Source organism: Astyanax mexicanus, chromosome 21 (assembly GCF_023375975.1).
Source record: "Astyanax mexicanus isolate ESR-SI-001 chromosome 21, AstMex3_surface, whole genome shotgun sequence".
NCBI lineage: Eukaryota > Metazoa > Chordata > Actinopteri > Characiformes > Acestrorhamphidae > Astyanax > Astyanax mexicanus.
This window is the reverse complement of record NC_064428.1, coordinates 501,300-518,981: the sequence shown is the minus strand read 5'-3', so window position 1 is coordinate 518,981 and position 17,682 is coordinate 501,300. Positions and strand designations below refer to the sequence as shown.

The 17,682-nt window shown below is 40.9% G+C and overlaps 1 protein-coding gene across 1 annotated transcript; it reads right to left on the bottom strand.

Moving 5' to 3' along the window:
- Positions 1-9,562: 9,562 nt before the first annotated feature.
- On the bottom strand, positions 9,563-10,579 carry LOC125785855 (uncharacterized). The gene has a single exon (XM_049470036.1). The coding sequence runs from the start codon at positions 10,577-10,579 to the stop codon at positions 9,656-9,658; it is 924 nt and encodes a 307-aa protein (XP_049325993.1). The 3' UTR covers positions 9,563-9,655.
- Between the last annotated feature and the right edge of the window lie 7,103 nt (positions 10,580-17,682).

The window sequence follows — 17,682 nt, the reverse complement described above, 5'->3', positions numbered from 1 at the left end:
AACTACAGACCAGCCCACACAGCTTAATAGAACCAAACGATCAACCATCAATCAGCCTAACTCAAAATGCATCAGGCGCTGGGGAGGTATAGAATTAGACTATTATTGGGGTGAGATGACCATATGGACAGTGAACTTATGCGACGTGGTTACTTGTGGTAAGCAGGGGTCCAAGGGGGAAGCGGTGTACTTGTGTTGGTCCCGTGATGATAATCTTAAGTGTAACCATAAGGGGGATTCTCACGAAGACCTTCACATTAACATAAAAAAGTTTTTCACCTCATTGCAGCATTTTTTTTTTTCAAGTTGAGAAGCTAAAATAGAATGTGCATTTTACTATATTGTTTATTTTTTCATATTTTTTTAAATAGAATTTTATTATCATTTGAATCTTATATGATCCAGAATAATTCTCATTACCGTTACAGTAAATGACGAAGCTAGATCAACGGTTCAAAACATTTTTTGATGATTAATTTCATATTTCCACAACAAATTCCATCAACTTAACAGCACAGTCCTTGACAATTACTTTGATCTTTTTTATTTATTTATTTATAGTTAAGCAACTCTCATTACCGATACAACATTTGTAAAATATATTTACAATTTTTTTTAATTAATGGAAATTATTTTAGAATATGTTTGATCACAAACTCATGTGGACAACAGGTGAGGGGTATACTATAATAAAATGAAGAAAAGTTATGATAAGATGTGAAACATTTAAAAAAAATTAACATTTTAGATCCATATCGGTAATGAGAACACAATTAAACGGTAATGAGATGCTCTTAGCTAATTTCACAAATAACTTAAAATGCTAATATGCTAACAACCTATAACTTTGCCAGCTGTCAAAGCCTTATATTGTGATAATATTCATGAAATAATTGATTTTTATATTTTTAAAAGTAATGAGTATTAAACCATAACGGTAATGATAATACACAGTGTAACTGAGGACAGTTTTAGCAATATTAACACAGATTTCTCAAAGGGAGAGAAGAGTGACCAACTGACCTTATCTCCATTTTGAAGCTTGTGTCTGAACTGATGCATCATGGGATAGCTGATCAATTTGAAGGCACAGTGTAATTTTTTTAGGGGGGTAAAATCATGAAACGGTAATGAGAAAAATTGTTCTGACACAGTTATTTTGTTTAAAATCAAGTACATTTTTTGTTCAACACCAAAAATATTTACTTTTAATATGGTTTCACTTAAAATTAGAAAGAAGGGATACGGACACATAACGGTAATGTGAATTTCCATATATTTTTTATTTAATTTATATAAAAATAATTTTATATGAACAATTGATCCATACAGTACTATCTATTTGCTTTACACACAATATCAGAGTTTTTGTGAATTGAGTACTGATTTTAAAAAAAATTGTCATGGACATGTTCCCTGCAGCTTCATGAGAATCACTCATAACACCGACCAAACAGCTTATAAAGCCAGACCTTGTAACAAGTGGGAACACGTAATTAGGTCGACACATGTCAATTGGGATCCAAGCAAACGCTGGGCGACTCGTGAGCGGGAAAAATGGAACAAACTTAACATACAAAGGGATAATGGTGCGATAAATAATCTGATATCCATTGCATTACAGTGGCAATCCGATCCTAAGGGGGAAAAATCTTCGGCATTTTTTATAGGGGTCGGGGTGGATGTAAATGGTAACGACCCTGTCGGATGGATCAAAGTTAGAGTTACAGATAAACCGACCATCGACACCGACGAGGCCACAAAAAAAAAAAAAAAAACACAATAGACAATAATCAAGTGTGAGGAAGAGCAAGAGGAAATGCTGGAAACCAACCAGTCTTGGGGATGACTTTAAGGTTATGATGTCACTTCCTCCTTTGATAGAGTTCGTCTCATTGGCCGCCTGGGGGCAGAGGGGTCGTGAAAGAATTTTTCCTGTCAAAATGGGTTGGAAGGCTGCTCGACAGGTTTTCGCTCTCACCGTTAGCAAAATGTTCACTCACGTGTTGATCAAGTGTTGAACATATGTAAATACATATTTGGAGGAATTACGATGTGTTGACGTATCTGGTTGATACATCAAAAGGGAGAATTAAAGAGTAACTGTTAATTATACTTTGGGTTGATTGACAAATATCTTTCAGTTATGATTACTTATCTTAGTATCTGTAATGACATAATCATTGTGTGAAACCTTGTATTCAATATGCATAACCAATACTCACATTGTATCTGATCATTTTTATTACTCACAGTGTATTTTACACGCATTGATATAAAAGATTAACCAAAAATCACAATATATCCTTTACACATATAGTAAAACATTGTTTGATCAGGCATGTGACTAACACAGACTCTATTATATGACAAATTAACCCACATGATACATTTACTAACACATTAACATATAACATATGAGATGTAGCTCAGGCTTGAAGTATTTTGTTTTACTGCATGACCCTAACTAACGGTCATCAATTCGACTGGTACGGGGCTAAATTGCTACAAAAAGGCTATTAGATCAAAGCAGCCTTTTGGTGAGTGAGTGCCTCCCTAAAAAACCTCTGCTTCAAAGCGGGGGGTGACGCACACACACAGATAGTGCCAGGATGGAAGAACACAGTCAAGGTCAAACACTAGTGGTCCGGTCAGACACGTGAAACTTCAGTACTAACACGTGCATGCTAACATGAGATGATTTTAACAACACCTCATCAACAGGCTTACGTCATTTGGGGTATAAAACATGGAGTCAGATCAGAGGGGGTCAGAACTTATGCTGGGACGGCTGTTAGACGGTCTTTCATGTGTGGGTTCTCCTGAATATCCAGTACCTTGTAATAAATACTTGGTTTGCTTTCAGCTTCACTCCACCTGTCTGACTCTCTCTATCAAACGAACACGTAGGGGAGTTGTACCCCGGACGAGAGGTGGGAGTAGCCCACCTTTCATTTTCTTTTCTACAACAGTACCAATCCGGGAATCTTTTATTATCTGGATGTACAAGATAGAAAGCTGTGAGAAATAGCATCCAGCCTCGTGTCTGCCTGCACAAATCACTGCATGATCCCCAAAACCACACAAAATGGAGGGAGAGTTAGGACTGAACTAAACACAGGCAGCTGTAGCTAACTAACACTTCTCAAACATACACTCGAAGATTTAGTTAAAAATACAGATCATCCATCCTTAAAACATCCAGAATATTACATTTAAAGGCCTTACGCTTCATATTAAACTATTTTTTAACACTTTTTAACACATATTGAACTCTTTTTAGACACTTTTAACCAGAGACTGAATTCTACCAACCTCTCTCCAGCAGAGCTCTCAGCCAACTGAGGAGAGACTAGCTAAACACCAAAAGACGCTGCGCCCCCCAGAGGAATGGAGAAAAATAACATACAATAAAATAAAATAATAAAAGTCCTGGAAAATAAATATATTTTTAACCAATCTTTTGTAAATAAAATATAGAAAAATGCTAGCATGTAAAATATGAAGATTTTGTGTGAAAAATAAATAAACAAAATAAAACCCGTTACAATTACACACACTATATAAACCCCCTTCACTATCACTCTGTGTCGAGTGATTCATTGGTTAGCCCTCATTACAAAGCGTATTCTTGATATTTCTATTTTGATCTCTGGTTTTGACTCTCTGGACTGTTCTTCCTCGATTCTGATTTTTGCCTTCCCCCTATTGTTGGAACTCTGTGTATTACTTGGATTGTTACCGTTTCTGATTATTTGCCTCCCCGTGAACTCTGGACTGTCCCTCTATCTGGTTTGTGCTATTCCTCTCTGGTTGTTGTTTGCTCCCGCTGACCTTATTCTTCAGTCTGACTACCCTGCTATTGTATTTATATCTGCTCTATTTAATAAATATCTCTTTATACTGCATCTGCGCTTGTCTGAGTATATCTGATCATTACAGCAACAGTGTTACTTAATTAGGATACTTAATTCAGTGACTAATTTGTTACAGTACAATATATAGTAATTGGATTACAGTTACTATTTAGAAATAAGCGGATTACGTGCATTACATTTCAGTTTAAAAAGAATAAAATTAGTGAGCACTATAAATAAGGCTGCTAATGCTGATGTTCTTGATTTTTGTTCATTTTAAACCAGCATGGTACTTTAATGACCCACACCACATGCAGAAGTGGCCCCTGGTGGAGAACTTAAGCTTGTTTTCTTAAGTGGCTGTAGGATACATTTATTAAAAAGTGAAGTAGAAAAAGTTACTGTTAACCAGTAAATAATTTCTCAGCTTTAAAATATTCCACATCAGTTAAAAAAAATGTTGGATGATGTCAGGAATGCCAGGCAGGAAGACGTGGAGGCGGACATAAACGCAGGTAAAAGATCATTTATTAAATAAATAACAAATACCAAAGAAACCAGAAACAAGGAAATAAAATAAAACAAACACGAGATAATACTATCATTATAACTAATAATAATAAACCCAAGAGGGAAGTGTCATGTCTGGTGCTGAAAGCATTCCCAAGTCTCCCACATCCAGCTCTATCTGCGATTCTCACGCTTCCAACTTCATTACCCAGAACGCACCACACCCACTCCCGATCACATGACACATCACATGACACCACCAGGAAGTCCCGAGTACTGATTTCCCTCAGTATATAAGGACCATGCTCACGCTCACACCTCGCCGAGTATCTGTTTGGTAAATCCTACAATACACAGCGTTTCTCTTGCCCTTGTCTATTTCCATGTATGATCTTGTTTTTGTTTTCTACCGACTTCTATTTCTGCCTGTTCCCTTTTGTTGGATTTCTGTGTATGACCTGGACTGTTTCCCATTTTGGACTTTTGCCTGCTCTGTGATACTGCCTGCCTGTGTATGAACTCTGGACTGTCTCCCGTTTATGGTATGGTTTCTCTTTTCTCACTGGTACTGACCCTGTTTACGTTGACTACCCCTGATTTCCTCGGGTTGCTGTTGTTTCTGGAACAACGTGAATAAAGTGGATCCAGGACCGACAACACTCACATCCAATCAGATTTAGCATCTCTCAGTGACGTCATTACAAGCGCGACTGTCCAAAAAGACCGCGGGGAGATTTAAACGCCAGTAGAGGTTAGATCGGGCCCAAAAAATCCGACCCAGCCCAAACCCGTGAATGTTCTGCCCGACCAGCCCCGCCCCGCCCCATAAACGGTCTGTTTTCGGGCTGATTGAATGAGCGAAATATAATCAGAATTATGTTTATTAACACTGTAACATAGAAGCATAAAACTATTATTTAATTAAAATAATTTTTAAGAACAGCTGCACACCGTGCTGCAAGTCAAACGCGGAGGAGTTCACGTGCGAGAGAGAGAGAGAGAGAGACACAGGGAGAGAGAGAGAGAGAGACACAGGGAGAGAGACACAGGGAGAGAGAGATTTGGGTGTTCTGGTGTATGAGCTACTCACAGGTAAAGGTTCTCACACACTGTATCTCCTGTTTCACTTTTATCTCCTCGTGCTCATATTCTAGTCCCATACATAATTCTGCAGCTCCCTCAGTGTGTTCTGTCGTATTTTGTGGCTAGCGCGAGTTGTTGTGCGAATCCGACTCCCTGCTGAATCCGACTCCAGAATCGGCACAACACCCCCCGCTGTACAACTGCGGGAGTGAAAACAGCGCTTATACATAAATAATTTTTTTCACTTTCAGTTTTCCTTATTAGGTTCGCTTTCGTTAACAATAATAATTGGTTACTTAGCAACATTGTGATTATCACACCAGAGCTTTATATAAAATAAAAATATAATTAAAAAACAGATGCCTACACCTCAGACTATTTTCTGGAGCCCGACCCGGCCCGAGGAATGTGATGGGAAATCTCGGCCCAACCTCGGGTCAGGTCGGGTTCGGGCAGAGAATCTAAGCTCTAAACACCAGTAACTGCTGTGCTCCCTTGTGCATTCAAGCTGTGCGGTGTGGAGGAAGGTAAGAAAGCTCCCGTATCTCCTATAATCAGTGTTAATACTGTTTTAATTGAACTAAAGTCTGGCTCTTAGGCTCTACACTGTTGCATGGATTCATATTTCAAAGTTCCCTTTCTGGGAAAATGTTTTAAGCATTAGCTAGTTAGATTAACTAGGTTAGCTTACATGCTAACGTACTTAGCTAACTAGTTTACATTTTAAAGACTGGTGAATTTAATGGAGCTTAGTATCAAACATTTGTTTTAATTACATGAAGATCTACAACGCAGCTTGCTTAAGTAAGTTAGTTACTTTGTTAGTTAGTTAGGTTAGGTAGTTAGGTTAAGTAGTTAGCTATCTACTTAGTTAATTATTTACTTCATTAGGTTAGGTAGTTAGCTATGTGCTTAATAATTACTTTATTAGTTAGCTAGCTACTCTGTTAGTTAGTTATGTAATTTGTTTAGCTAGTTACTGTTGTAAAAAAGAAAATGAAAGGTGGGTTAACACCCACCTCTCGTCCGGGTACAACTCCCCTACGTGTTCGTTTGATAGAGAGTCGTAGACAGGTGGAGTGAAGTTGAAAGCAAACCAAGTATTTATTACTGAGCTCAGGAGAACCATACACACAGGAAAATAGGTAAACAGCCGTCCCAGCATAAGTTCTGACCCCCCTCTGATCCGACTCCATGTTTATACCCCAAAATGACGTGAAACCTGCTGATGAGGCGTTGCTAACGATTAGCTCATGTTAATATGCATAATTTCACGTGTTAGTACTCAAGATTCACGTGTCTGACCGGACCACTAGTGTTTGGCCTTGACTGTGTTCTTCCAGAATGGAACATCGTGGCACTATCTGTGTGTGTGCGTCACCCCCCGCTTTGAAGCAGAGGTTTTTAGGGAGGCACTCACTCACCAAAAGGCCGCTTTGATCTAAGAGCCTTTTCTGTAGCAATTTAGCCCCGTACCGAGCGTACCAGTCGAAATCATACAGAGTGTACCAGCCGATGATTGATGGCCGTTAGTCAGAGACATGCAGTGAACGAAATGCTTCAAGCATGAGCTACACAAGTCGCACAATGAATTTCATATGTTATATGTTAATGTGTTAGTGGCGCGTGGTTAGTCCGCCATACAATAGATCCTATGTGTTAGTAAATGCCTTATGTATCATGTGGGTTAATTTGTCATAATAGAGTCTGTGTTAGTCACATGCCTGATCAAACAATGTTTTACTATATATGTAAAGAATATATTTTGATTATTGGTTAATCTTTTATATAAATGCGTGTAAAATAAAACCGTGAGTAATAAAAATGATCAAATATAATGTGAGTATTGGTTAATGCGTATACAATACAAGGTTTCACACAATGATTATGTAATTATAGATACTAAGATAAGTAATCATAATTGATGATATTTGTCAATACACCCAAGGTAAAATAAACAGTTACTCTTCATTACTTAGTTAGCTATGTTAATTAGCTGCCTACTTAGTTTGCTACTTTGTCATGGTGTGCACAGAATACAGACACTCGCAGATGCAGTAAAACGGGTTGTTTATTAAAATAGCAGGCAGAAAAAAGGGGAGTCGTACAAACAGAGTTAGAGCACCGGAAAACAGAAGCAACGTAGGAATAACCATACCATGAGTGAGAGACAGTCCAGAGTTCAAACACAAGCAGGCCAACATCAGAGGTAATCCAAAATCGAAAAAACGTGAAACAGTCCAGGTCATACACAGAAAAAATCCACAATCAGAGGTAATCCAAAAATCGGCGTAGAGAAAAACAAAACAAGGTCATACACGAAGGTAATAGAGACAAAAGATAGTAACGCTTAGTAATGAGGAAAATCCAACAATACCCGGCACAGAAGTGTGTGAGAGGTGTCCTTAAATAGTGCCAGACTAATATTCGGGGCTTCCTGGTTGGAGCAGGTGAGGTGACGTGTGACTAGGTGTGTGCGTGTCAGCGGGTGGTGCGTTCTGGGTAATGTAGTTGTTAGACTGAGAACCTCTGTCAGAGCTGGGTGCGTGAGAAACAGAGGAGCTAACAGCACCAGATGTGACATACTTACTTACTTAACTAGCTACTTTGTTTGCTAATTAGGTTATTAAGGTTAGTTAGTTAGCAATCTACTTACTTAGTTAACTGCTTAATTTATTAGTAAGCTAGCTACTTTGTTAGTAAGGTTAGTTATGTATGTACTTACTTAGTTAACTACTTCCTTTATTAGATTGCTAATTTGTTTGTTAGCTAGCTACTTATTTAATTACATACATACTTTTAGTTTGCTACTTACATTGTTAGTTATTTAGTTAGCCAGGTAGAATGCTTTACAATTTTATTTTGTATAACATTATATCTATTGCTCTATTTTGAAAAGGCTTTAATGCTATCTGTTAGTTTATTTACACTTTAGGTTACATTTAAAAAAAAAAGAAATTATTGAAGGTTAGCATGAAACATGTTATATCTATTTTATGTCTTTTTACATACAGTATTAGCAACTGTGCTTATTGTTTTCCATTTAGTGTAAATGAAGCTTTATTGTTGAGCCAGGAGCATCGTGCACGTTGTTTTTTTTTTTGTTTTTTTTTTAACTAACATTAATATGCTGATTTTGTCTGATTTGTATAGTAAGGTCACACTTCTGGCTTGATGTTTTAGTTGCATTTTAAACTAAAAGTGTTTTAAAGCCATTTTTTATTCTGAATTGCACCCAGAAGGAAGTGTGTGATAGCAATAATATTCAGAAGGAAGATAAACATTACCAGGAACTTTACATTATTCAACATTTAGCTGCACACACAGAGTTAGTGTTTAACACACCATGTCTGTTGTGTCTGTATGGAGCTGTAGTGGTTCCTAAAGGTTACCTGCAATAATGCGTTCCATGCAGGCCTGTCGCACTAATTATATTATTAACTTATTTTATAATAAATGGACATGCCCTCAATAATATTTGATATCTATTATATCTGACTAGTGTTTATTTGTATGCGTACTAAACAGTGAACAGTATTTTAGCCAGTCATGCAATGACCATATCATTTATATCTGTGAACCCCATACACACAGTGTGGACTGAAGAAGGGGAAGAATAAAATATATACTGTATTTTCCAAACTAAAAATTAAAAATAAATGTTTAAAAATACATTTTCAAAATTATTGCAATTTGATAAGAAAATGGAGATGAGGGAAACAAATTATGCTGCCCTCGCACTGTGTCCTAAAGTGTGCAATACTAGACAGCTAGCTAACCCTTGATCTTCAAATTAGTCCACAAGGCTTTCTTTTCTTGTTTTTAATCGAAGATTCAGCAAGATACATAAAGTATTTGTTGATAAAGATGGGTAAAAAGACAAATAATGTCCACAACTCAAGGGATTAAGATGGATTCCCAGAGAGAAACACTGTAGACTGAGAAAACATGGCCTTCACTCTCAAACAACACAGGATGTGGGCTGAGCTTCAATTGTGCACTTCCTGTTAAGAAAATAGCCACTAGATGGCAGCATCTGACTGTCACAAAATCAAGTTACTCTAGAAAATGAATAAAATAATGCATGCCTTAGGGGAAGGCAGAACACTCCCAGCTTGGTATAATATTATTATGCCACTACAAAATTACTTAATTAAACAGAACTTGCATTTAAACTCTATTAACAAACATCTTTTTTTTTCACTTTACTCAGAGAGAAGAACAACTAATTCTGAGATTGGCCTCAGAAGCACCCTAACAGTCCCATCTTTTACTATTTTGACCTCCACTTTACGGATCCTCTTGTCACTGCTTGGCAGGGTGTTCACAATCACTCCCACAGGCCATTCATTCCTCTGGGCCTGGCTGTCTTTTAACAGGACGACATCACCGGGCTTGACATTCGGCCGATCATCAGTCCACTTTCGGCGACCTTGCAACGTGGACAAGTAGTCCCTTCTCCATCTCTTCCAAAATGTATTTGCTAGGCATTGTAGATGCTTCCACTGCTTTCCATGTAGCTCGGCCATTTGGAAGTTTCCTGAAGGTGCTGAGACGGTGCTTATCTTCTGGGTAAGCAACAGCGCAGGCGTGAGGACAGTTGGCATATCAGGGTCAGAGGACACGGCCACCAGGGGTCTGGCATTTATGATAGCCATCACTTCAGCCATGAGAGTACTTAAGACCTCGTGTGTAAGGCGAGTGTGTCCAGTCTGAAGCAGCATCGCCTCTAAGATGCGCCTTGCAATGCCAATAAGCCTTTCCCATGCACCCCCCATATGTGATGCATGTGGTGGGTTGAAAACCCAAGAGCACCCCTTGCTTTGCAGGTAGGCAGTTATGGTTGAGTCCTCCATGTTAATGCCCAGCTCTTTACAGGCTCCAACAAAATTAGTGCCTCTGTCAGAACGAAGAAGCCTGGCCGGCCCACGTACTGCAAAAAATCTTCTTAGAGCGTTTATGAAGCTGTCAGTTGTCATGGATTCAAGCAGCTCCAAGTGGACAGCTCTGGTGGCCATGCAGGTGAAAATTGTCCTCCGTGTCATGATGGCCCAGGGCCCAAAGACATCCAGGCCCACATGAGTGAATGGAGGCTCGGGTGTGAGTCTGTCAGTGGGCAGGTCTGCCATCTTCTGTTCCTGCAGCCGCCCACGAAGCTTGCGACAGGTCACACACTTGTGAATGACAGAGGACACCAGCCGCTTTCCACCAATAATCCAGTATCCTGCTGCTCTGACCGCTCCCTCAGTTATGTGTCAACCCTGGTGCACTATCTGCTCATGGTAGTGTCTCACCAGAAGTGTGGCAATGTGGTGTGTGCGTGGTATAATCAGGGGATGTTTTTCTTCTCTAGACAGATCAGGTGCTGATGACAGACGACCTCCGACCCGCAGCAGGTTGTCTTTGTCGGCCACTGGGTTGAGCTTTTTGAGGGGGCTATGTTTGGGAAGGGTTTTGCCTTCTTTCAGGCATTCCAATTCCACTTCGAAAGCATCCTGTTGAACAGCACGAATGATCACACTCTTCGCCTGTGACAGTTCGCTTATGGAGAGTCTGTCTATGAAACAGTTCCACCCTTTGTGCTTTGAACTGGCAGAGCTTCCCTTGAATGCTGCAGCAACGTGAATGAGCTTGGCTGTTGTATTGCAGAGATTTTTCCACTGGGAGAATCTTTCGAACCGCTTTGAGCCCAGCTGAGCATCCATGGCTCTGGTAGCCAAGGCGGTGACTTCAGGCCGAACCTCAGCATCTGTGTCTGGCTCCACCAGGGTGAAGGTGTGAGGCTTTGGAATTTCCTCTGGGTTGTTGCGTGATAGGAAACTGGGACCGGAGAGCCAACTACTCTGCTGAAGCTGCTCTGCTAACATAAATCTGGTTGCATGGTCTGCAGAGTTGTGGTCGGTGTGGATGTACGTCCACTGGTCCGGGTTTGTGGATCGTCTGATGCGGGTCACCCTATTGGATACATACACATAAAATCGTCTGGATGAATTATGAATGTACCCCAGAACAATTTTGCTGTCAGTGAAAAACCTGACTGTATCCACATGCATGTCCATTTCATCCCTGATCAGCTCATACATCTGAACTGCCAATACAGCTGCGCAAAGTTCAAGGCGGGGGATAGTATGGGCAGGCCGGGGGGCCAGCTTGGACTTTCCCATAACAAACCCTACGTGTGGGTTGCCATTGTTCTCAGGTAGGCAACAGCCCCTATCGCTGTTGTAGATGCATCGCAGAAAATGCAGAGTTCTTTTCTCTGTGTGGAAGACAGTGGCATGGGGATGTAGCATCTCTTTATTTGCAGGTCTTCCAGAGCATTTAGTGATTCTCTCCACATTTTCCATTTTGGTTCTTTTTCCGAGTTAAGTGGTGTGTCCCACCCCTGCTCTGTAGAGAGTTCTCGCACTAATGCTTTCCCTTGTAGTATGACTGGAGCAATAAACCCGAGAGGGTCATATAAGCTGTTAACAGTGGATAAGATACCTCTACGGGTGTATGGCTTCACTTCCCGGGACACCTGGAACGTAAAGCTGTCTGTTTCCAGATTCCAGGAAAGGCCCAGGCTTCTCTGAAGGGGCAGAGGATCTGAGCCGAGATCCAGGTCTTTCAGGTCTTTGGATCGATCGTCCTCGGGGAAAGCCTCCATCACTTGTTCACTGTTTGATGCTATCTTATGTAGCAGCAAGTTGGATTCGGCCAGCATTTCTCTGGTTCGTGTCAGGAGGTCTATGGCTTGCTCTGGAGAGGTCACAGAGGTCAACGCATCGTCTACATAAAACTGACGCTCCACGAACTGTCTTGCATCAGAGCCATATTCTGCTTCACCTTTTTTGGCGGCCCGTCTCATACAGTATATGGCGATTGCAGGTGATGGTGTATTTCCAAATACATGGACTTTCATCCTGTATTCCACTATGTTTTTGGCAAAGTCACTGTCCTCGTACCAGAGGAAGCGCAGGTAGTCTCTATGATCCTTTCTGACCACAAAGCAATAAAACATTTGCTGCACATCAGCTGTAACAGCTACAGGCTCTTTCCTGAACCTTAGGAGTACTCCTAGCAGTGTATTATTCAAGTCTGGGCCGCTAAGAAGTACATCATTCAGGGATACACCATCACATGTAGCGCTTGAGTCGAACACTACTCTTATTTGATCTGGCTTCTTTGGGTGATAAACACCGAATGTGGGGAGGTACCAGTGCTCTTTACCTGGCTCTAGTGGAGGCGCATGCTCAGCCTGGTCATTATCCAGCATTTTTTGCACAAACTCCGCATAGTGTCTTTTGGTCTCTTGCTTTTTCTCCAGAGTCTTCTTGAGTGAGCTGAGACGCTTTACAGCCTGTTCCCGATTGCTTGGGAGGGATTGCCGCGATGTCCGGAAGGGTAGGGGTGCTACCCAGCTGTGATCGGTGTCCTGATAGACCTCTTTCTCCATGATAGTCAGGAAAGCTCTGTCGTCTATTGACAATGCTGGTTTGTTGTCGTCTTTGGAGCTCTCGAATAGAGAGTGGCCTAAATCATCTGTCCTCTTGACCAGATTTGCTTCATCCTGATGGGGGAAGAATGCATGGTGGTGCTGTGGTGTACCACTGTAGCCCTCCTTTACTTGAATATTGTTTGGACATGGACAGAGAAATGATGTTCGGCCATTCTGCAGCACATTGGCTTTGTAAACGTTGACTTCAACTGGCTTGTGAACTGCTCCGAGGCATGCTTCTCCCACAATGACCCAGCCTAGGTCAAGCCGCTGAGCATAAGGAGAGTTGTGTGGCCCATTGATTTGTTCACGCACCTTATGGACTTGCAGGATGTCTCTTCCTAGGAGAATTAGGATGGGAGCATCAGGGTCCACAGGTGGAATCTTGTTTGCAACTGACTGTAGGTGGGGATGGTGTTGTGCTACCTCAGGATATGGGATTTCAGCTCTATCATCCGGTATCATGTCACACTCGATCAGTGTGGGTAGGGGTAGCTGCAATTTCCCATCTAAAGACTCAAGCATGAAGTTGCTTACTCGTCGGCCAGAAGTGTGCATTGTCCCCGCACAGGTCTTCAGTGTGTATGGGGCTGAACTTGCTTTTACATCAAAGAGTTTGAAGAATCCTTTCTTTGCGAGTGACTTGTTACTCTGTTCGTCCAGTACTGCATATATCTTGACAGCTTTCTCTTTCTTCCCAGCTGGGTAAACTCTGATTGGGCAGATCTTGGCACATGAGCGTGGGATATCTGAATTTCCACAAACCTCTGTGCAACTGGCTGTGACTGTCGGCATGTCTTCGTCCAACTCCCCGCTTTCCTCCTTCTCTGTGACAGCACCATCTTTGGGTGTGGGAGGGCCTGGATGTAGTGCTGCGATGTGTCTTTCGCTGTTGCACTCCGCACATTTAATTGGCACTTTGCAGTCTTTTGCCATATGTTGAGTAGAACCACAGCACTTGTAGCAGATGCGGTTGTCTTTCAGATAGGCCCTGCGTTCTTCTATGGGCTTAATACGGAAGACTCTACACTTTTTGAGTGGGTGAGGCTTTCTATGTATGGGACACTCACGGTCTGGTTCACTCATTTTCTTCTCAGCAGTGCTGGAGTTGCTGTCGGTGAATTTGGGTGCGACGTCTGTTTTGTGCACACTCACAGAGGCTCTGTATTTGGGCTTAACAAATTTCTCTGGATTCTGTGATGTAAAGCTGCTAGAGGTGAAGGCGAAGCTGGGGTCATTTCTCACCTTAGCTTGTTGCCGGATGAACTGTGAGAAGAGAGAGAATGGAGGGAAGGCTACTCCATGATCTGTTTTGTACTTGGAGCCCATGGTTATCCACTTCTCCTGTAGGCTATGGGGTAGCTTCTCTGCGATAGGGTTTACCCCACGAGCTGTGTCCAAGAAGGCGAGGCCAGGTAAGTATCCCTCATCTTTGGCACACTCCAGTTCAAGGAGGAGATCCCCTAGTTCCCTGAGTTCGACATTGTCCTTGTTTGTTAGCTTTGGAAATTCTTTTTAAGCAATGCATGCTCCATAGCTTCTGGTGTTCCATAGCAGTCTTCCATGCGTTGCCAGACCATACGGAGGCCTGCAGCAGGATCCAGGACATGTACAGAGCGAAGCCGCCTTGCCTGTTCAGCAGAGTCAGTGCCAAGCCACTTTACCAGCAGATCCAGTTCTTCTCTGGATGACAGATTGAGGTCCTGGGTGGCACTCAGGAAGGACGCTTTCCATGACCGGTAGTGCTCAGGGCGGTCATCGAATTGTAAAAGGCCGGAGCTCACAATCTCTCTCCGCATAAGGTACCTGGCGAGGTCTTGTGCTTGTTGCGGTTCCTGGAAGACCCGGGGAGGCTGGTGAGGTGGCATTAGATAATGTTTGACTGGAGATGGATCACTTTTCTCTTCTTTCTTTATTACAGTAGGTCTGTTCAGTGGGGCTGGATAGCTGGGTACACTGAATGAGTGTAGCGGCATATTTACCGGTGGTGGTGATGGTTGTCTGCCAAAGAATGCTGAGTGTTGCTGGACATAGTTATTTGCACGTTCAAAAGCACTGAGTGGATTTCCTGGTACATATGGTTTGTAGCTCCTCTCCTCACTTTCAATCTCTTGTTCTTCCTCATAGGCTGCAGCCTCAGCCTCGGCAGCAGCGGCATCCCTCTGTATCTTGAGAACATGGAGACTGGCTTCGAGTTCACCACGAAGTGCAGCTTTCTTTCTCATCAGGCTTGCTTCTTTTTCGGCAAACACAAGCTGAGCCTGAGCAGCCTTTGCTTTGGCACGTGCTCTAGCAGCTGCTGTAGAGGTTGATTCACTAGATCTTTTTGATATTCGTGACCGAGTATCTGGTGTTTGAAAAGGTTCTTGCCTGTTGTTTGCCTGCTGACAGTCAATCAGTGGATCTGGGGCAGCTGCGCCTTGAAGCTGTTCGATGGCGGCATCCCCTTCTACATTTTCCCGGTGTAGCATATTGTTTTCCTCGGACATCTTGTAATGCTTGAGTTCGCCGTGCTCTTGTCTTTTTACTATGCTGCCCTCGCACTGTGTCCTAAAGTGTGCAATACTAGACAGCTAGCTAACCCTTGATCTTCAAATTAGTCCACAAGGCTTTCTTTTCTTGTTTTTAATCGAAGATTCAGCAAGATACATAAAGTATTTGTTGATAAAGATGGGTAAAAAGACAAATAATGTCCACAACTCAAGGGATTAAGATGGATTCCCAGAGAGAAACACTGTAGACTGAGAAAACATGGCCTTCACTCTCAAACAACACAGGATGTGGGCTGAGCTTCAATTGTGCACTTCCTGTTAAGAAAATAGCCACTAGATGGCAGCATCTGACTGTCACAAAATCAAGTTACTCTAGAAAATGAATAAAATAATTCATGCCTTAGGGGAAGGCAGAACACAAATGTAAATTCATATGTTAACATATATCGAATTATTTCTGAAGGTTAAGCACTTCAAAAGGGCATCTGCTAAGTTCTGCAAGACTTTTAAGAAATACCCATCTGTGTGCCAGTATTTCCTTGAAAAACTGCAATAACATCGGCACCATGTGGGCTGATTATGGTCGGCGGTTCAATCATAAAAACACAGAAACCAACACTGTGATTAAAAGGTAATATTTCTTGATATAAATCAGAAATGTTACGTTGCTGTTAATTGTTAAGTCACAAATCTTTACAGAAACAAAATATTGGTGTGTTTTCCTAAACAGTCTTAAAGCTAAATACTAAAAATAAAGCTGTTTGTAATCTAAGAGAGGGGCTGTGGATGGAAAAAAAAAGAAAAAAAATCCAGCTAACAAAATATAAGTTTGTGCTTACATTTTCTTTAATTTCAGCGCACTATTTCTATGCACACTAAGACAAGAAGCTCTGGGGGCAAGGAAAATTTTCTGCTCTTGATCTGTTACAGGGCTTCGTGATTATCATCAGATAGCTACTGTCATGATTTGTACAGAATGCAGACACGTACAGATACTGATAAAATAATGTTTATTATAAAATAAACAGAGGTAAATCATGGTCGATACAGAAAAACAGGTAATCACCATAAACAGGAGCAACGTAGAAAAAAACATACCATAAACGAGAGCCAGTCCAGAGTTCATACACGAGATACCCAATATCAGAGATAATCCAAGAGGCAGTAGTGATACACAGTCCAGGTAATACACAGGTAATCCAGTAAGTGGAGAGACTCTGCCCCATGCTTTAAATGATTTTAAATTATTCCTCATTGAAACATTAGTCTATATGAGCTCATAAAATACCCTCAAATGTTGCTCCAAATCCTTTTGTTATGAATGCTTGCTCCTTTGTTCCCTACACTGAATGTACTTTGTTTGAGTCCCTTGTTCTTTGTTTTTTTTCTCTGTGTATTAAATGTTAAATAAAAATAAGGAGCATCCAGGAGAAATCTGGAACTACACTTTGTTCTACAGCTCGGCTCACAGTATATAACATACTTGATTACAAATGAGAATTCCTTTTTACGTTTTACTGTATTTATGTTTATTTGCATCTGTTCAAATCATATATTTTTTCAGGTAAAACACTAATATTGCTGAGATAAATGGATTATTGTCATTTGCTTTGGTGCCTAAAACTTGATGGGTCCAAAGAAATGCTAGAAGCCAATCAGGTTAGAATGTTGCTTCTCCACATCATAATTAATTTGCATAAAGTTGAGAAAATTTCAACTCTGTGTCGCTTGTCGCTCTGTCTCTTTGTTGCTTGTCGTGTTGCCTCTTTCCAGTGTAAGGGCAGGGTTAGTGGTGGCGTCCTCTACCGCAAGGTGCTTTCTGTGTGAGGAGAGCAGGCACAGTCCATTGTGGAGTTTATTGCAACCAAACGAACACACGTGCAGTTAATTCCAGTCACAAATAAAGACAAAAAACATTTAACTGATGCAGGACAACTGTATGTGTTATATATTATATATATATATATATATATATATATATATTAAAACCATATCAACTTATGGTACAATGTAGAATTGTGTTTATTCATTTATCAATAACATTCAGTCAGCCTCCAAGGAAATTAATCCCTTCTTAAATCTGGTTACATCATTATTACTTTAATAATACTAAAGATTTTATCTGTATATAAATCTTTTAGCAAAAATAATGCAGAAAATACATCTTTTTTATAATTCTTTGTTTTTATGTCTTGTTATAAGAGGCCTGTGACATGTTTCTAGAGCAGGACACTCTTTATATAAACAGCATATGTCATAC